The sequence below is a fragment of the Balaenoptera acutorostrata genome, chromosome 17 (assembly GCF_949987535.1).
Source record: "Balaenoptera acutorostrata chromosome 17, mBalAcu1.1, whole genome shotgun sequence".
Taxonomy (NCBI): Eukaryota; Metazoa; Chordata; class Mammalia; order Artiodactyla; family Balaenopteridae; genus Balaenoptera; species Balaenoptera acutorostrata.
In genome coordinates, this window is record NC_080080.1 from 497,289 (window position 1) to 517,653 (window position 20,365).

The 20,365-nt window shown below is 55.5% G+C and overlaps 1 protein-coding gene across 5 annotated transcripts; it reads right to left on the reverse strand.

Moving 5' to 3' along the window:
• Positions 1–745: 745 nt before the first annotated feature.
• Positions 746–20,336, reverse strand: HSF1 (heat shock transcription factor 1). Of its 5 annotated transcripts, none has more exons than XM_057531861.1 (14): positions 20,027–20,336; positions 6,144–6,252; positions 5,699–5,835; positions 5,333–5,490; positions 3,776–3,851; positions 3,646–3,707; positions 3,461–3,557; positions 3,244–3,380; positions 2,894–3,163; positions 2,444–2,527; positions 1,613–1,718; positions 1,474–1,539; positions 1,318–1,387; positions 746–1,232 (listed from the first exon to the last, which is right to left on the reverse strand). In XM_057531861.1, exons 1-14 carry the CDS (start codon positions 20,141–20,143, stop codon positions 1,027–1,029), a joined length of 1,695 nt encoding a protein of 564 aa, XP_057387844.1. In that variant the 5' UTR covers positions 20,144–20,336; the 3' UTR covers positions 746–1,026. The 5 variants fall into 5 exon arrangements, with proteins under 5 accessions (XP_057387844.1, XP_057387845.1, XP_057387848.1 ...); XM_057531862.1 differs by having other exon boundaries at positions 5,333–5,457; positions 20,027–20,335; XM_057531865.1 differs by lacking the exon at positions 20,027–20,336 and adding an exon at positions 15,727–15,846.
• Positions 20,337–20,365: the final 29 nt, after the last annotated feature.

Genomic DNA, 20,365 nt, shown 5'->3' on the forward strand with positions numbered 1-20,365 from the left:
ACCTCTGGTGGAACCCCGAGGCTGTGCCGGGCCAGGTGTGCCCTGATGTACAGCCACAGCCCAACAAGGTGGGTGTGTGAGGAGGTGACTGGGCGCTGGTCTCAGAGCCACGCTGCCCCTGCCCCAGCCAGAAGCTGCTCAGCCCCAAGTCCTCACCGCCTCTGGGTCACGGTGGTGGTTTTGGGAGAGGGAGGCCTCCTGGGGGTGCCCTTTGAGTCCAAGGGGTTACAGGCCGCCATCTCCCTGCCCCCTGGGCGGCTGCCAGGAGAATGGCAAGCAGCGCGTGAGCCAGGTGGGGCAGGACAGCGGGTGGGCTGCCCTGGCCTGCCCCCCGTACCGCGCATGTGCTCACCAGCGGCCGCCTGCCCCAGGGGCAGTGCTGTGCTCCCACTCCCTCCCTCCTCTGCCAGACCCCACGCCTCCCTTTTGCCAAAGCCAGCCCGGCCCCTCGTGACATGAGCGCAGTAGAGGTGGCTCTGCTGGGCAGATACACAACGGCGCACCCACCTGTGTGTCCCACCTGGCGCAGACCTGGCAGTGGCGTTCCTAGGGGCCCTCTGACCCCTCCCCGGTCCTTTAACAAGAGACTTCTGCGTGCACATGGCCCAGTGGAGCCAGGCAGGCTCAGGCGTGCTGTGCCCATCTACCCTCCCTCCGGCCCCTTCTGAGACCCCTGTGCCCCTCCTCACCACCCCCCGCCCACCCCAGGACCCCCGCGGGAGGAAACAGACAGGGAGGCCACACGCACAGCCCGTCGTTTATAGATCTCTGTCTCTTCTGTCCGTCCGTGTATATGCCTGTATATCTCTACAGAAGGGGAAAGGGGGGACTCCTCTCGTGTAAAAATTCAAAATACACTTCTATGAGCACCCGTGTACTGGTCAGTCCGAGGCCACTGCTCGTGGGGCTGGGCCCTCGCTGCTGACTGGGGCCATGCCCGCCCAGCCGGCCCGGTACTACTGAGACCAGCCCTGCACTGGGCGGGGGGAAGGGGGGGGGCGCAGGCCGGCCATCCTCCTGGGGCCTCTAGGAGACAGTGGGGTCCTTGGCTTTGGGGGGCTCAGAGCCCGTCAGCAGGGAGATGGTGGGGTCGTCTGTGTAGTCATCTCCCTCGGAGAAGTAGGAGCCCTCTCCCAGCTCGAAGAGCACCGGCAGGTCGCTGCCCCCGACGTCCACGGAGCCCGGGTCCAGCAGGAGCAGGGGCTGGGCCGTGTAGTGCACCAGCTGCTTCCCTGGGGGCGGGGACCGAGCAGGTCAGGGTGCTGGCGCGAGGGCACGGGGCAGGGGCGGGGGTGGGGGCGGGCAGGCTCAGCTCACCTGAGTCAGGGCTGCTGCTCTCTGCTTCAAGAGGCCTGGGGGGCTCCTGGGGAGAGAGGAGCTCCTGGATCTGCTGGGGCAGAGGGAGCGTGGTGAGGGCTCCCGGATCCTCTCCCCCGCCACCCCGCCACCCTGCCACCCCCACACCCTACGCACGCTGGCCAGGCTGCTGTCAAGGTCGGGCAGGCTCATGTCAGGCACTGTCACCGAAGGGCTGAACAACTGCAGGGAAGGGAGGGCGGTCAGGCCGTGCCTGTGGGCGGGGCGGGCGGGGCGGGGCGGGGCCGGGACTCACGTCCAGCAGGGTGCTGGTGTCCACACTGAAGCCGTGGCTCGTCAGCATGGTCTGCAAGCTGTCCAGGTTCGAGTCCATGGCATCCAGGTGGTCGCTGAGCTCGGTCCTGGCCAGAGGGAGGCAATCGGATGAAGCGGCACTCTGGCGTCCCCACCCAGGCGCCTTCCTGCCAGCGCTCACGCCCACCTGCCAGCGCTCACGGCCACCACCCACCCTGCTCGGGCTCACGGGAGGCCCTCCAAGGTAGGGCCCCTCTGCGCTGCCAGCCCGGGCCCGGTGGGGCAGTGTGCGAGCCAGGATCCTTGGCCACCAGGGGGAGTGGCTCAGGCCCCGCCGTCACCAGTCACCGTGAGGCCCCGTAAGGCCTCTGGCAGCATTTTAGGCTGGGCCAAGATGGCAGGAGGGCCAAGGAGGAGTTCAGTGCTCAGAATGGGGCGGGGGCCCAGATTTTCAGGCTCGATAAGCTTGGGCCTTTGCACCGGAAGACCGCAGGAGGAGGAGAGGAGCCGTGCTCGGCGTTGGGTGGGCCAGCCTCTCCCCTGTGCCTACCAGGAAAGAGACCGGGCCTGGCGGCTGCGAACAAAAACACCCTGCCCTCTCCTTAGAGGAGGCCAGTCAGCACAGCACCTGGGCCGTCCTCTGTCAGTCAGCAACTCGGGGTGCCGGCTTGGGCCCCGGAGCCCGGGGGCCAGTCCCTGCTGCAGAGGGCCCGGGGTGCCCGTTCACCAGGCAGGGCTGAGTGCTCCCAGCCGGGCTGGGCTCCGGTCCGCGGCTGGGGAGGGGCCCGAGCTCCGCAGAGCCCTCCTCCCTCCCCGGTGGGAGAGCGCTAACCCTGGCGGGACTCGGCCATGCAGAGAGGAGGAGGGGCAGGGAAAGAGGCGGGCGACCCCAGACATCTGTGGAGCGCGAGCCAAACTGCAAGATAGAAAGACAAGAGCCCCCCGATTGCAGGTGGGGGCCAGGCAGACTCCCAGCCCCCACCCTCGCCTGCCCACCTCTGGGGCGACAGGACGGACACAGAGACCCAGCAGCCTGCTGCAGGAGAGGGCGGCCTGGCCACACGCCTGGGCTCCTGCGGCGGAAGGGCCGTGGGATCACCTGGTTGGCATCTCCCTCCCTCCCCAGCCCTGAGCTTTGTGCTCAGGGCCAGGTCCGAGAGCTCATGCCCAGCAAGCCCGAAGCCGCAGGCCTGAGGGCCGCCCGTGTCCAGCCCTGCAGACGGCCCCCGTCAGAGGCCCGGCCGTGCTTCCAGCGGCCGGCGGGTGAGTGGACGGCACTCACTTGTCCAGGCAGGCTACGCTGAGGCACTTCTCGGGGGCCGAGGCAGGCCGGGGTGACGGGGGGCGGCCCCCGGCATCAGCGAGGGCCGGGGCCGAGGCGGCCGGCGTAGGCTCGCTCTCCCGCAGGATGGAATCAATGAGGGCGGTCGGGGACAGGGGCGTCTCCACCATGGAGGACGGCTGGCTGGGACTGGCATCCTCTGCCTGGGGGCTCCGAGGTGGGCTGGGGGGCTCCTCCTTGACTCGAACCAGGGGGCTGCTGGACAGGGGCCTGCACAGGGGGCGCACGTGTCAGCAGGCGCCTCCGCCAGCCCCACCCGCTCCCGCCTGCCGGGAAGGCGCCTGGCCCACCTCTCAGCTACGCTCCCGCCCGCGGAGGCCAAGGGGCTGCCGGGGGCCAGCTCGGTGATGTCGGAGATGATGGGTCCGGAGCTGGCAACAGCGTCTGGGGGGTAGAGGCTGGAGCCGCTATAGGCCGGGGACGGAGCCTGCCACCAGAGGGAGGTGACCACATGCAGCGCCTGCCGCCGCATCGACCCCCCGCCCCCCCGCGGCGCCCGCCGCTCACCGAGTAGGGCCCCGAGCCGTGGATGTGCTCCAGGGAGTACTGCCGGCCGTACTTGGGCATGGAATGTGCAGAGCTGCCGTCATTCAGCATCAGCGGGCTGTGGGGAGGGGCAGGTTAGCTGCGTCCCCGGCCTCGGCGGCCCCCAGGACGCAGCCAACAGGAGGTGGGCATGCCCAGCGCCTCACATCTTTCTCTTCACCCCCAGGATCCGGTTTGACTGCACCAGCGAGATGAGGAACTGGATGAGCTGCAGGGGGAGAGGTGGTCAGCCTGGCTGCGGACAGGGACCCCGCACCCAGCCGGCCGGCGTCGCACCTTGTTGACGACTTTCTGCTGTTGGGCGTGTTTCTGCCGCAGGCTGGCCACCTCCCGCCACAGGGCCTCGTTCTCGCTGCGACAGACCAGGCGCCGTCAGGACACTCCACCCAACCCGGGCAGGAGCGGGGCGGTGGGGGACTGCGTCTCGCCACAAGCCCAGCTGCCGGCCCATCCCCACCCCACCCGAGCACAGGCTGTGGGACGGTCTGGGGGCCAGGCCAGGGCCCCCGCCCCTCCTCATGCTGTTGTGCTGCGGGGGGAGGACGCGCGGGGGTGTCAGGTGCGGGGGCAGCGGGGCTGCGGTGGAGACCTGGGCAGGGCCGGCTGGTGCGCCCCAGGATCTGGGCCGAGACCCCCGGGCCTTCTCGGTCACGGTCGAGGTGGCAGAGCCTTGAGGGCAGCCCCCACCCTTGGCCGTCTCTCCCTAGACTGAGGCTGAGAATGGGAGGGGAGCCCAGGGGAAGGGGGCAGTACGGCTTTCAGGCCACAGGGAGGCATATGGGGGGTTGTCCTGTGCCTTTACGGGATCAGAGGTGGCCTCGAGGGGCAGAAAGGGCCACCGGAGCAGCCCACGGTCTGCCGCTCCAGGGGGCCAGCCCTGCTCAGCCCCCGGCATGTCCCGTTGACGTGCGAGAGATCCTCCTGGCTTCACCCTGAGAGGTGTCCCTGTCCTGGAGGCCACGTTCGCCTGGTCCCATCTCCAGGTGTCACCCAGCCAGGGGCTTCTGCTGGGCCCTGATGTGAGTAGTCGGGGCCCAGGAGCAACCTCCATGGTCTGGGGGGCACGACGGCTGGCCCTCTGAGCGGCTTTGAGGCCACACCGAGACATGGACAGCCACCCCGGGCTGGGGTTCCTGAGGTCCCCAGGGCCCCAAGTACATGGGAGGAGACCTAAGCCAGCCTCCACAGGGGTCCTGGCTGAGGAAGAGAGGCCTTATTACACATTCTCTGTGATCAATTATGATGATTGGCATTGGGTGAGGAGGGTGATGGAGTTTGAAGGAATCCAATATATAGCATCCTTTCCCCCAACATTTGGAGCACAATCCGGGTAGCATGAGAGACAGACAAACAGCTGAATTTGCAACTTGGGGAGCCAGAAACATGTGAGGCTGGGGGGAGCCTAGAGCTGGTTCTGCAGTGGCCACACATGCCCCAGGGGCAGGGGTTCCAGAAAGAACCCAAAGTGCTTCCTGCTTCCCAGGCCTGAGGAGAGGCGACACCCGTGCCGAGTGATGCCAGGCGCCCGCTCGGGGGTTGTGTGAGGAGCCCGAGGGCGTGGCCGCTGCTCCGGGCCCAGCTCTGCTTGCTGCCGTGGGAACCGGGTCCCACCCCACCTTCTGGAAATGAGTTCAACCTGGCAGGGTGGGAGGCTGTGCAAGCCGGAACCTAGTCCTGTCTGGAGAGTGGAAGACCTGAAGCATCTGTCTCGGAGCCTGCGGGGCAGGACTGGGGGCAGAGGCCCTCCGCTGGCGCCCCCTCCCCCTCCCGCGCTCGCTCCCCAGGAGGCCTCCTGGTCCCAGCAGCCCCCCTGCCTGGCGCCCCGGCACCTACTGCTTCATGGCCAGCAGCTTGGAGTCCATGCTCTCCTGCTTCCCCTTCATCAGCTGCACGTCGGTCAGCAGCTTGGTGACACTGTCCTGGTGAATCTTTATGTCCTCGCTCCTCAGGGTGGACACCTGGGTCCCCAGGGGAGCAGTCACTGAGATGGCCTGGGGGGGGGTGGGATACAGCAGAAAGGGCCAAGGGGCTGCCGGTCTGGAGGGGCCTTCGCTGTGGTGGCCGATGGAGGAGGGGCTGCCAGCAGGAAGAGGGCTCGGTGCAGCCAGGCCAGGCCAGCAGGGCAGGGAGTGGGCGCCGCTCCTGCTGACGGCCTGGAGGGAGGTCCGAGGACGTGGGGGAGGGAGGATGGCTACTCACGCTGGTCACTTTCCTCTTGATGTTCTCGAGGAGCTGCTCCTGGCCGCGCAAGAAGCACGGGTGCTGGAACTCGGTGTCGTCCCTCTCTGGCTTGACCAGGCCGCCCTGCTCAATGTGGACCACCTTCCGGAAGCCATCTGCGTGCGACGGGGTGGGGGCAGTGCTGCCTCAGGGCTGGGGACCCAGCCCCTCACTCCAGCACGGCCACCGCCCCGCTGGAGGACGAGGGAGGCTGGGGGAGCGGGGAAATGCCCAGCACTGCCCTCTTGGGAGCCCTGCCTGAGGTGGCTGGGTGGTCTCGGTCTCAGGGAGACTCCACACCCCCCATGACACCCCCTCCCCCCGCAGGTGCGCGGGCTCCGGGCCATGCCCCCGGGCTACCCAGGGGTCAGAGCCTGGGGGCTGCACCAGGCCAGCGAGCGGGGCCCCGGGGCAGCGCACTCACACATGTTGAGCTGCCGCACAAAGCTGGCCATGTTGCTGTGCTTGAAGTACTTGGGCAGCACCTCCTTGGCGAACTGGCCCTGGTCCAGCACGTGGAAGCTGTTCCCACTCTGCCAGGAGACGCAGGGGTCATGCAGCCGCCTCCGTGCAGGGGCTGTGCCCCCACCCAGGGTGGAGGTCGCCCTGGGACCCAGCACCCTTGCCGAGGCCCGCTCACCCGGGCTGCAGAGGGCCTTTCAGGAAGCACCTCAGAGCACTGCAGGCCCCTCCCTCAGGGGGCCTCGTGCTAGCTTTAATCAGCAAATTTCCCCTAAGAACAGCCAAGACCCCAAACGGAGGCAGCCAAGAAAACAGGAACCTGATTTCAGTTACTCTGGAGGAAAACAACACAGTCACGTTCAGAAACGCAGCTTTGTTTTTCTTTTGGCAACAGAGACAAAAAACAGAGATGAAAAAACTGCTACGCTGCTCTTCCATTTCTTTCCTGACCTCAGTCCAAAAGCTACTGGGAGGGCGACAAGGCAGCCCTCTGTGCTGGCAGGGCCCGGGGGCGGGCGCAGTCCTCCCCTGGGACGAGGGACAGGGAAGAGCCGGAAGATCCCTATGGCAGTGACCAGGACGCAGCAACGCTTCTCAACACAGACACAGACATGACAATAAACAGATGTAAGTGTGAGGTGAGGAGAAATGGTGGAAGAGAGACCTCTATAGCTTTTTTCCTCCAAAGAAGCAATAAGAAAACTAGCAAAAAATGTTTAGTCAACTTCTTCAGAACCCTGAAACTCACCCAAAGGACTGCAGCAACATGGGGAGAATTTATTCAAGAAATGGTTGAATCTCAGTAAGATCAGTGAGCTGTGGCATTCAAACTCGCCCTGTTCCCACCTCCGTTCCCGTAGCTGTGAAAACCAGCAGCTGAAATCGTGGGGGAGCCAGCATTCCGGCAGCCGCAGGGCGAGAATGGGGCTGGGGCTCCTTCAAGGCCTGTATGGCAACTCCCTGGAAGGTTCCACTTGCAAGGCTGTTTTTGTTTGATTTGACTGGAAGCTCTCTTAGTAAAAAAAGCCTTTCCCTAGGGATGTTTGTTGAAAACATCTAGAGGCAATTTTAAAACTTGTGGCTGCCTAAGAAGTGGACAACAGACGGGGAAAAACAAGCTAACCAGAAAACTTAAAAGGAAGAGCTGGGGAATGAGATATCAAGAGGAGCTTTGAAAAGCTCCAAAATATTCCAGGGGATCTAGAAGTCACATGCACATGTAGAGCTGTGTGCACACCTGAGAGAGACCTGAGAAGGCCCTCTCACCTCTGGCTGACTGAGGCTCTGCATAAGCAGGAAGTGGAGGAGAAAGTCAAGGTGTCAACTACCTGGCTGGGAGATGAAGGCACGCCCAGCACATACAGAGTCCCCTGCAGAGGCTGGGAGGGTTATTGTCTCCAGGCATTGAAGGACATTCCTGCTCCCTTTACTCCCTGACCAATGAGCTAACTGGGCAGAGAACTCAGTGACCACACACAACAAAGAACACAAACTGCCCAGAATTAGTTCAGAAAAGTCACTAAAACAGCAACGACAAGAAAACAGTGACAAATCCTGGCGAGCGGAAAAAATCTGATACTGAGTTTAACACATGCCAAATTATATTAATGGAAAGTCCAACATTCAACAAAAAATTACGAAACATGCAAAGAAACAAGGTATGACCCATACATGGGAAAAAAGCAACCGAAAGAAACTGTCCCTAAGGAAGCTCAGATGTTGGACTTACTAGACAAAGACTTTAAAATCAGGTATTTGAAATATGTTCAAAGAACAAAACAAAGTGGCATCTAAAGAAATAAAGGAAAGCATAAGAATGATATCTCTTAGAACAAAGAATAACAATAAAAATAGAAGTTATAAATATGCACAAAAAAAAATCCTGGAGTTGAAAAGTGTAACAACTCAGATTTAAAATTCACTAGAGGGCTCAAGAACAGATCCAAGCAGGAATAAGAAAGAATCAGCAAACGTGAAGGAAGATATTCAACTGAGATTACCTAGGCTGAGAGACAGAAAGAGAAAAGAATGAAGAAAGTGAACAGGCCTCAGAGACAATGTGGTACACCACCAAAGACCAACATATGCATAAAGGAGAGGAGAGAAAGGGACAGAAAGAATATCTGAAGAAATAATGGCAGAAAACTTCCCAAATTTGATGAAAAATATCCAAGAAGCTAAACAAATTCCAAGGATAAACTCAAAGAGATTCACATCTAGATATCCATAATCAAACTGAAGAAAGCAAAAGACTAAGGAAGAATCTTGAAAGCAGTAAGAGAGAATAGACCCATCATTTACAAGGAATCCCTAATAACAGCTAATTTGTCATCAGAAACCATGCAGGCCAGAAGCCAGTGGGACGACATACCAAAAGTGCTGAAAGAAAAAAAACCTGTCAGCCAAGAATTCTATATCCAGCAAAACTATCCTTTGAAGATAAAGGCAAGGTTTCTCTGTCTGTGAAGGCAGCTAAGGAGATCCAGCGAACCACTCCAAGAAGAAAAAAACGAAGCTTATTTAAGTCATCTAAAGTCTCTGGAAATTGTCCTAAAGGCATATAACAAATGAAGAGACATTTATTCAAGAAAACCTAAAACTCAGTATGAACAGTGAGTCTGTAACATTTTAGCCATAACTTATTCCGTCCTCCTCACACCAGTTCACCTGGATTGATATGACACTCTGGGAGGCTATGGCCTAGAGGTGGGGATTCCTCTCCCCTCAGTTTACAACCAAGGCTTTCTGTATCTTACTGAGGGGCAAGCCACCAGCATTTCTCATCTTGTCCAACTTGAAGGTGAAGAGGCTAAATTCCTGGTGATTGCAGCCAAGAGGTTGAGGGTCCTCTTCTCCATTTTGCCCCCACCTATAGAATGGAGGCTCTACCCCAGGCATGGCAGGCTGAGAATACTGGGGCTTCAATTACCCTCACCCCAGTTAGCCTTTAATTTCTTTTTCTTGTCTTAATGTACTGGGTAGGACTTCCAGTACACTATTAGCTAGAACTGGTGAAAACAGACTTTGTGCTTTGTTCTGATCTTATGAGCAAAGCATTCAGTGTCTTACCAATATGTATGATATTAGGTGTAGAATTTTTTTGTGTGTGTGTTGTTTTTTTTTAAAGATCCTTTTGTATCAAGCTGAGGAAGGTCCCTGCTAGCCCTAGTTTTCCTAGTTTCTGGAAGGATTTTTTTTTTTTTTAATATCACGAACATCAAATTTTGTCAAATGCTTTTTCTGAATCAAATAATATGATCATGTGGTTATTCTTCTTTAGACTGTTAACATGGTGGATTATATTGATTTAAAAATCTTGAACCATCCTTGTATTCCTGGGATAAATCCCATTTGTTGTGACATTATTCTTTTTATGTACTGCCAAATTTGATTTGCTAAAATTTTATAGAAGACATTATGAAGGATATTGGTCTGTAATTTTCTTGGACTGTTTTTGTCTAATCATTTGGGCCTGAAAATCTCTTTTTAGGAAGGTTTATGACTAGGAATTCTATTTCTTTAATAGACTCAGGACCACTAATAGTTATGTTTCACCTTGGGTGAGTTTTGGCCGCTTGTGCTTTTCAAGGAATTGGTCCATTTTATCAACTTTACATGCATAGAGTTGTTTGTAGTACTTCCTTATTATCCTCTTGCCACCTGTGGCATCTGTAGTGATATATCCTCTGTGATTCCTGATATTAGTAATTTACCTTTTTTCTTCTGTCAGTCATTCCACAAGTTACCGATCTCAATCTTTTGAAACATTCAGCTTTTGAATTCATTTATCATGTTTTACTGTTTTCCATTTCATTGATTTTTGTTGTCTTTATTATTTCTTTCCTTCTGCTTGCTTTGGGCTTACTTTGCTCTTTTTTACTTTAATGTGGAAGCTCAGAAGCCATTCTTATTTCCCTTTTAGCACTGCTTTATGTGGATCTCACATATTTTCAGACAGGAAGAGTTTGGTGGGCTGCTGGGGAATGCCTGTGGCACAGGAGATGGATATCCTGTCAGATGGAAAATGAGGGAAGAAAACAGGGCTCCTCTGGAGGCTGCACTCTTGCGAGTCTTGGTGGCATCTGCAGGCTGCCACTGTGCCTCAGTCTCCCCACGTGGCATCTACCATTCACCCACACGACCTCAAGCACATCCTGTCTCACCCCACGCCAGACTGCTTGCTGAGCTCTACCCTTGCTGACTGATTGGGTGTCTCCACATGGCTGGCCGTCTGGGACGTACCTCCATATCTCTGAAAAGGAAGCTATAATCTATGTACAGTTTACCATTTTAAATGAACAGCTCTCCATTTCTGACACACAGCTGTTTACTCGCACAAGCGAGGAATAGAGAACATTTCCATCTACCCCCCAAATCACCCCTACGTCCCTTTGCAGTCAACCCCCTCCTTCATCCCCAGGCAACCACTGATCTTTTGTCCCCATAGTTTTGCCTTTTCTGGAATGTCATATAAATGGAATCACAGGGTATGTAGCCTTTTGTGTTTGTATGTAGTCTTTCACTTAGCATAATGCCTTTGAGATGCAGCCATAGTATTGCAAGGGTAAGCTATTTGTTCCTTTTAAATGCTGAGTAGTATTCCATTGTAGGGATGTCCCACAGTTTGTCTTCCACTCACCAGTTAATGGACATTTGGGTTGTGTCCTGTTTTTGGCTATTATAAATAAGTGCTATGAACATTTGTGTCCGGGTTTTTTCCTTCTAGAAGTTATATAGTTTTAGCTCTTATATTTCAATCTATGTTTAATTTTTGTATATAGTATTAAGCACAGGACAGGCTCACATTTGTGCTTGTGGAAGTCCAATTATTCCAGCGTCATTTGTTGAAAAGACAGTTCTTCCTCTATTGAATTACAGTGGCATCTTTGTCAAAAATCAAATAACCTTGAATGGGTGGGCCTACTTCTGGACTCTCTAGTCTGTTCCACTTATTTGTATGTTTATAGTTATGCCAATATCACTCAGTACTGATTATTATAGCTTTTCAGTATGTCTTGATATCGGATAGTGTGAGTCTTCTAACTTTGTTCTCCTTAAAAAAAAAAAAAAAAAGTTTGACTATTCTCTGTCCTTTGCTTTTTCATATAAACTGAAGGTTAGTGCACACAAAAATTTCTGCTTGGATTTCACTGGGATTGTGTGGAACCTACTTACGTCTTTTTCTCAGCCATGTTTTATAGTTTTCAATGAATAAATTATACACGTATATATATGTGTTTGTGTGTGTATGTGTGTGTGTGTATATATATATATATATATACACACACACACATTTTCCAAGATTTACCCCATGATAACTAGCCTACAGATGGCCTCCAAGGATCTCCACCTCCAGGAGTTCACAGCTTGTGCTGTCCCCTTCCATGATCTACCAGGAATGTTCTCTATGACCAACAGCATCCAACAGACATGATGGTATTTGAGAACACATTACAAGCCCACCTTGGGCTCTTGCTCTCTCAGATCGCTTGCCCTGGGAGAGGCAAGGTGACATGCTGAAAGCAGCCCTAAGGAGAGGTCCACATGGTGAGGAACTGAGGCTGCCAGCACCCAGCTGAGTCTTTTTTTTTTTTAAGATTTTTTTGATGTGGACCACTTTCAAGGTCTTCATTGAATTTGTTACAGTATTAATTCTGTTTTATCTTTTGGTTTTTTGGCTGAGAGGCATGTGGGACCTTGGCTCCCTGACCAGGGATCGAACCCACACCCCCTGCATTGGAAGGCGAAGTCTTAACCACTGGACCACCAAGAAAGTCCCCCCAGCTGAGTCTTGAGATGGCTGCACCCTCACAAGAGATCCTGAGGCAGCCAGCTCAGGGCTCTCAGACACTGGGAGGTAACAAGGGTTTGTTGTTTTAGGCAGTTAGTTTGGAGGTGACTGGTTACACAGCCATAGATAATACAACCAGTAAGTGTTCTGTGGTTTTTGTAGCACTGTAAATATTTCCATTTTCAACAGTTCGTTACTAGTACATAGAAATATATTCCATTTCTGTATATTGGCCTTGAATCCTGTGACCTCACTAAACTCATTAGTTCTAATAACTTTTCTGTAGATTCTTTGGGATTTGCTAAGTAAACAATAATGTTTTCTATGAATAGAGAGTTTTATTTCTTGCATTTCAATCTTGATGTCCTTTATTTATGTATTTGCCATATTGCCTGACCAGGGCATCCAATAGGTATTAAGGAAAAGCAGTAAGAGCAGACATCCTTGCCTTCTTTTCCAGTCTTGGGGGAAAGTATTCAGTTTTTCACCATTAAGTATAATGTTAGCAGTAGGGTTTTTTTGGTAGAAGCTTTTTATGAGATCGACGAATTTCCCTTCCTAGTTTGCTGAGCTTTTTAAAAAAAATTATTTATTTATTTATTTATTTATTTTGGGCTGCGTTGGGTCTTCGTTGCTGCACACAGGCTTTCTCTAGTTGTGGCGAGTGAGGGCTACTCTTCGTTGCGCTGTGTGGGCGTCTCATTGTGGTGGCTTCTCTTGTTGCGGAGCACGGGCTCTAGGCGCGCGGGCTTCAGTAGTTGTGGCTTGTGGGCTCTAGAGCGCAGGCTCAGTAGTTGTGGCACACGGACTTAGTTGCTCCGCAGCATGTGGGATCTTCCCAGACCAGGGATCGAACCCGTGTCCCCTGCACTGGCAGGTGGATTCTTAACCACTGCGCCACTCAGGGAAGTCCCTTGCTGAGTTTTTATCATGAAATGGATATTGAATTTTGTCAAATGCTTCTGCCTCTGTTGAGAAGATCATGTGGCTTTTCTTCCCTGTTCTGTTGATGTGGTGAGTTACACTAGGTCTTGAGTGTTGACCAGACTTCCACCTACAGGGCCCCTTCCAGTCCCAGGCCTCATGCTGTCTCTGATCAGAAGTCAGTCTCATTCTTATCCTATTCTTCCGTGTGCAATTTCCTTTCTTTTTCTGGCTGCTTTTAAGATTTTCTCTTCACCACTTGCTTTCAGCAATTTGATTGTGATGTGCATTGGGTATCATTTTTTTTTGTGCTTTATCCTCCTTGGGAATCATTGAAATTCTTGGATCTGTGGGTTTACAGCTTTCAAAGAAAAAAAAAAACTGGGGAAAATTTCAACGAGTATTTCTAAAATTCTCCTCCCTCCTTTACTCTGGAACTTAAATTGTGTGTCAGACCACGTGACATTATCCCCGTAAGGCTCTGCTCACTTTTTTCAGTCTTTTTTTCCTCTCTGTGATCACTGCATAGTTTCTTTTGCTAGTCTAGTGTTCGGTGATCTTTTCTTCTGCAGTTTCTAATCTGCTGTTTAATCCCCTCCAGTGACTTATAAAAACAAGCTTTAAATTTTAGAAAGTTAGATTTACAGAAAAGCTACAGTACAGAGTTCCCACACATCCCATGCCCAGTTTCCCTATTATTAACACCCTGCATTAGTGCATATGCCACAAGTAACGAATCAATATACTGATAGTTTATTTTTAACCAAAGTCCCCATTTTGTTCAGATTTCCTTAGTTTTTTTTTTTTTTTTTTTAAATATTTATTTATTTATTTATTTATTTATTTTTGGCTGTGTTGGGTCTTCGTTTCTGTGCTAGGGCTTTCTCTAGTTGCGGCAAGCGGGGGCCACTCTTCATCGCGGTGTGCGGGCCTCTCACTATCGCAGCCTCTCTTGTTGCGGAGCACAGGCTCCAGATGCGCAGGCTCAGTAATTGTGGCGCACGGGCTTAGTTGCTCCGCGGCATGTGGGATCTTCCCAGACCAGGGCTCGAACCCGTGTCCCCTGCATTGGCAGGCGGATTCTCAACCACTGCGCCACCAGGGAAGCCCAGATTTCCTTAGTTTTTACCTAATGTCTTTCTATTCCAGGACATCATCCGAGACATTACATTCTCGTCTTCTTACGTCATTCTTGACAGTCTCAGACTTTCCTGGTTTCTGATGCCCTTGACAGTTCTGAGGAGGACTAGGCTGGTATTGTGTAGACTGTTGCTCAACTTGGATTCGTCGGATGTTTCTCCCTCATGATGAGTTGGGGTTACATAAGTTTTTGGAGAGGAAGACCACAGAGGTGGCTTGCCCTGCCCATCACAGCACGTCAGGGCACACCCGTCAACGTGACTCATCACTGCTGGCGGAGGCCTGTCTGTCAGGCATCTCCACTGTACAGTCTCTCCCCCCACCCGCTCCTGTACTCCTCAGAAGGAAGTCTGTGTGCAGCCAACACTGAAGGGTGGGAATTATGTGTTACCTCTTTGAAGGGAGTCAACAGAAATAATTTGGAATTCTTCTGCATGGGACACTTGTTCCAGAGATATTTTGTTCAATTTCCTTCCTTTTTATATCTTCCATTTCTCTGTCTTAATGTTTTCTCTCTACTTCTTTGAGCACACAGAGCATTTTAATAACTCTTTTAATGTCCTTGCTCGCCACTTCCATCACACCTGGATCTGTTACTATGACTTTTCTCTTCTTTGTTACAGGTCACATTCTCATGCCAAGTGGATCATCTATTAGTTTTGACTAGATCCTGGACACGAAGAAGTTTACTACATTGTGTCTGAGTTTAGTTGTCTTCCTTTCAAGAGTACTGCACCCTCAGTTCTGCAGGAAAGGATCAGCCAGATCCTTTTAAGGCTTGTTTTTAAGCTCGTTTACACCGCATTTGGGTAGCCTTTTTCTCTGGGGCTAATCCAGCCCCGCGTTCAAGCCGTGGCTGTTCTGAGGTCCGTGAAGGGCTCTGTATGTTAGAGTGGTCTCTCCGCTCTGGCTGTGAGGAATCGATGACTCGGCCAACTCTAGGTGAGCCTGGAGGTCGCGCACCACACGGCTCCTCAGTGGCTGCTCCTTCCCTGGAAGTTCTCGGGCGGCTTCCCAGGCTCCCCACACGGACGGGCGAAGCAGCACTCGACCAAGATCCGCAGGGGCTCACGTGCGGCTCCTCCTCTCTGGTACCAGGCCTTGCAAATTCTGGCTGTCTCAGCTTCTCCGAAGGCCAGGCTCTCGGAGTCTGAACGCTGCCTCCGGATAGAAAGCCTAGGCACCTGGAGGGCTCACCTGTCCCTCCTGTTTAACAATCCTGAACACTGTTGGTGGGTTGAGTCCATGTTGAATGTGTCCTGCCAGCCTGACCTTAAGGTCTGTTAGAAGTCTGAGAGGGCCTTCTGGTGAGTCCATCGCAGAACCCGATGTCTCCTCCTCCTCTGCTGACCACGTGCAATTCTTGCAGGAAGTCTTGGCTTACCCTTGGATATAACGGAAACCAGTGATGGGAAATACGGCAGGACCGGGGAGAAGATGTTGCCCAGCTGCTGGCTGGTGAGCAATGCCCTTGCCCCTGAGATGCAGTTCTTAGTAAATATCAAGTCTTACTGTAAATTCAGAGACTGTGGCCCTATTTCCTACACAACTGTGAACAACCTGAAACGTATACGAAGTTTTGCACGTAAGTACATTTTTACAGAGGGAGGATCTCTGTCTTTGAATATTTTCTCAAAGCACCCACAACTCAACAGGATTAACATCCATGGTAATTCCATGAGAGGCCTACCTGTACTTTTCAAGTATATTCCCAGAAGAAAAGGCCCGTTTTAGTCGCCCAGCCCAAGAGACTGGTGCGTGTGACGTGCTCCGGGAGCAGCGGGCGTGCGGCTGGCACCCATGTGCAGTGTGACCACTAGAGCCGCGTGGACGTGGCAGCAGAGAAACGCAGCCTGGCGGGAGGACACGGGAGGCATAAGGCGGGGTGCAGAGGGGAGCTCGCTTTCGGTCCCCTCCCCGGCCCTCGTCTTGTCCGCAACCGAGAAGAGGACCATCTGCACTGTCTTCATGTCATTTTCTTATTTCTGCTCAGGGTCGCAGCACAGGCCCCAGGACCAAAGCATCCCCGCTCATGTCCAGCCGCTGGCCCCATGCTCGGGTCCCCAGGCCCAGCTGAACATCTGCACACGGGTGACTGCTGACTCAGTAACTGCCGGGGCCTCCCAGTGGCAGGAGACTGTGGGGCAGCTGCCAGCACCTCCAGGATCGGGAAGCATTCAGGGAGCCGGCCTCCCTCCTTCCACGGCCTGCGAGGCCAGCCTCTGCTAGCCCTGCAGATCTCAAGGAAACCCTGCAGCCAAAGGTGCAGGCTCTGGGGTCTTTAGCCCGGCGCCTGTGATATCTGATGGGAGCTGACCGCTCATTCCAGGGTGGGTCCTGTGGACCCTGCTGACCCCTTCCTGGTCCTTTAATAAAGAATTCTGAGCACACATGGCCCAGTGGAGCCAGGCAGGCTCAGGCTCAGGTGTGCTGTGCCCATCTACCCTCCCTCCAGCCCCTTCTGAGACCCCTGTGCCCCTCCTCACCACCCCTCGCCCACCCCAGGACCGCGGAGGTAGGAAATAGACAGGAGGCCACACACATAGCCTGCCGTTTATAGATCTCTGCCCGACTTGTCCATCCATCCATCCATCTATACATATACCTATACATCTCTACGGAAGAGGAAAGGGGGGACTCTCGTGTAAAAATACAAACTACAATTCTATGAGGACCAAGTACTGGTCAGTCCGAGTGTGGCTGAGGTCAAGCTAAGAAAGCAGGTAGGGGCTTCCCCGGCGGCGCAGTGGTTAAGAATCCACCTGCCGATGCAGGGGACACAAGTTCGAGCCCTGGTCCAGGAAGATCCCACATGCCGCGGAGCAACTAAGCCCGTGCACCACAACTACTGAGCCTGTGCTCTAGAGCCCGCGAGCCACAACTACTGAGCCCGTGTGCCTAGAGCCTGTGCTCCCTAACAAGAGAAGCCACGACAATGAGAAGCCCGTGCACCACAACAAAGAGTAGCCCCCGCTCGCCACAACTAGAGAAAGCCCGCACGCAGCAACGAAGACCCAAGGCAGCCAAAAATAAATAAATAAATAAATAAATTTATTTATTAAAAAAAAAAAAAAAAAAAAGCAAGCAAGGAAGCAGGTGGGGTGGAGCCGGAGCCCGGACCCCACAGGTGGAGGCCTCGTGCTGCCCTCTACCCGGGAGACGTGGAATGTGGCGAGGGCAGGCGTGAGCCAGAGCTGGACGCCTCTGGCTCCAGAGGTGAGCGAGAGACCATGGACTTCGGGTCCTGCTCAGCCGTCCCCCAGCTCTTCGTCTGTTTCCTGATGTCTCTGGGACTCAGTTCCTGTGTCTCTAAAAGGCCGGCTGTCACCTCCACGTGGGGCTGTGGAAGGAGGGGAACCGATACCCAAGGGGCTGGGCCTCCCGCTGCGCACAGGGACTGGATAGGGACGGCCATGTCCTGTTTGGCAGGTGCAGGGGGCACCAGGAGCCTCCAGGCCCCCAGTGCCCCTCACAGCCTGCACCGGGTACGCCTCCGGCCTTTCGGGGCCACTGCCCATCCCCGAGGGCGGGCCGGAGGGCCTGCTGGGGCCCACCTGGCTCCCGGGCCGGGAGGAGGAGCAGCCCTGCCTGTCGCAGGAGCCCCGAAAACGGTCCTCGGCCAGCTCGGAGTGGCCAGGTGTGACCAGGACCCTCCTTGAAGGGTCCCACAGGGAGCTGGCGACCTGACTGCAGGCACTGCTCTCCAGCCAGCCCCTCCAGTGGGACCCTCTGACCCTCTGACTGCCGGTGCTCACACGGGCCATCCTAGGCGAAGGAGGCCCTCGCTCTTAGGGCCTCGAAGCGCCTGCAGCCTAAAAAGAAGAGCCTCCTTCACCTACGCACTCCCTCCCCCCATCCCTGTCCCGTGGGAGTGGGGTCAGGAGAGCCGCTGCGTTCGCCAGCTTCCCTCCCGAGGGCGGCGGGGCCTCGGGTCCTGCAGGGCAGCCCCGGCCTCTTCAGCAGTGGCTCCACCCCAAGCGCATCGGTAACCGGCAAGGGGTCTGGAAGGGGGGGAAGCCAACACGACTCTCCGAGCAGCGACCTGCTGGCCGTCCCCTGGGCTGTGCAGAGGACGCACGACACTGCCGGACTGGCCCCCCGGCCAGAGTTTCTGGGGCTGGAAGCCACCCCCCACCCCCCCTATTACTCAGCCTTGAGGGTCAGCCACCCCACTACCGCCTTTCCCTGGTCCCCCGGGTCAAACGCAGGGTCCTCTTGGCAGAATGGGGAGAAAACTTCCAGCACAAGGGGGAAGGCACCGAGAGCACAGACGCCAGAACCTTCCAAGGTCTCTGGAAGTTGGACTTTGGGCTGCAAGTCTGCAGAAGTCTCCATGAGGACTTTCTGACACAGGCCTGGGGCTTGTGTGGGCATCACTGAGGCAGGGGGCTGTCTCCTTTCTCAGGGCTGGGCAGCTCTGCAGCCCCTGCCCAACCCAGCAAAGGGCTCCGTTTCTGTCCTGCCTGGCAGTGCCAGCCCGCCCACTGCCTCCTGCACCAAGCACGCCCTGCTCGGCCTGTGGACAGACCAGGGGGGCTCAAATGCACAGGCTCCAGCCAGCACCCCTCCACCCCCCGGGGAGAAAGTGCCAGCAGGGCCGGCAGGTGGTGCAGCCACTGTGAGCGAGGCTGTCTCAGGCTTGATGGTTCCCGCTTTCCTGCTCCAAGGCCTTGCCCAGAGCACAGGCAGTGGGACCTGGAGAGCTCGCTGGTGGGGCTTCACCCGCTGCCTCATGATCTTTAAGCAGAAGCAGTGAGCAGGTCAAGAGGTGGGGCGATCACCCCAGTAGGACTAAGCTCGGAACATCCCAAAAGATCTCTGATGCCCCTCCCCAAACCGGGTAAGAGTGCTGCCTGGGAGTTAAGGGAAAGGGGAAAGAGAAAGAAGGAAGGATAATGACAGAAGCATGGGGTCATTTCCTTGGCTCAGCAAAGTTCAAGTCCTGCAACGAAGGGATGGTGGTAACAGGACAGGCTGCAGGAAAGCACGGCCCCCTCTTTGGGAATGCTGCCCACCATTACAGAAACAAGCAGTGGGAATGGAGAGTGCCACATGGATGTGTGACTGGGACCAACACAAAGTGTCCCCCACAAGGACGCTGCGGGATTTCTAGTCTCTTTACTCCCTCTCCCCGTCTTGAGGCAGAACTTCAGCAAACAGCCAACCCAGGAACGAGAGGACCCAGCCTCCAGTTCAGGGCTCGCTTCAGCCCTGACTGTTCTTCGTTCCTAAGGGCTTAAGACTGTGAAAGAGAAGTACTTAGGAGAGTCTGAGAAAGCTAGCGTCTGGGCCCTCAAGAGAGCAAGCATGTCTGGAGGCGCCCAGAGCGGCCTAGGCCACCCATCTGCCGGGCCTGAGCTATGGCTCCGGCCTTCCCCGGACACGACGTCACAGTCCGGACGTGAACGGCAGATTCTCAGCCGCAACTCCAGACAGTCTCTGCTGTACCTCTGCAAGCCTGAATTGTCCGGTCTGCAAGGTCAGAGCACGGAAACGAGCCTGCTGCCAGGCAACTGGAGGCAGGGACGCGAATGAAGACGTCCCGAGAGGAACGAAAAACAAAGTCGCTCTTGGGAAACCCAGCTCTGGTCTCCGGACACGGGCTCGAGACCCACCGGAACTTTATGACGTTTTGCTTTCTGTTTTCGCTCCTTTTCCTTTTCCACTAGAGTAACGCTCTCCAATTCCTGCGCCAAGTCCTGATTTCTTCCCAAAGGCTGCTGACCCCACCACCCTGGTAACTCATCTGAGAAGCTACGGGGGCCACCTGGGCACAACGCTCGCCAGCGAAACTGGGCGCTGCCCTAAGGCCAGACGCGCTTCCGCAGTTGTCCCGCACATAGTCGGCGCGAGACCGAGGAGGAGAGGCCCTTCCTGCCCAGCCCAGGGGAGCGCGCGGCAGGAGCGACGAGGGGCGGCCTCGGACGCTCTTTCCCGACGCCCTGCTGCCCGCCCCCAAAAGCCCCGGGCCGGCGCGCCCAGCCCCTCACCGGGCTCCAGCAGATAAGCGCGTCCGTGTCCGGGTCGCTCACGAGGGTCCACAGCTTGGTCAGGAAGGCCGGGACGTTGCTGGGCCCCGCCGCGCCCGGGCCCACGGGCAGATCCATAGCGGGCGAGGCGGGAGAAACGGAGGTGGCGATCGCGAGGAGGGGCTGAGGGCCGGGCTAACGCCGCCGCCGCGCCTCCCGCGCGGGCCGCGCCGCCGCCGCTCGCTGCGCACACACGGCCCCAAGCCCTAGCATGGCCGCCGCCATCTTGCGACGGGCGCGCTCCCGCCGGCGCCGCCCGCCCGCGTCCCCACGGCGCGCGCACGCCGGCCCCGCCCCTCC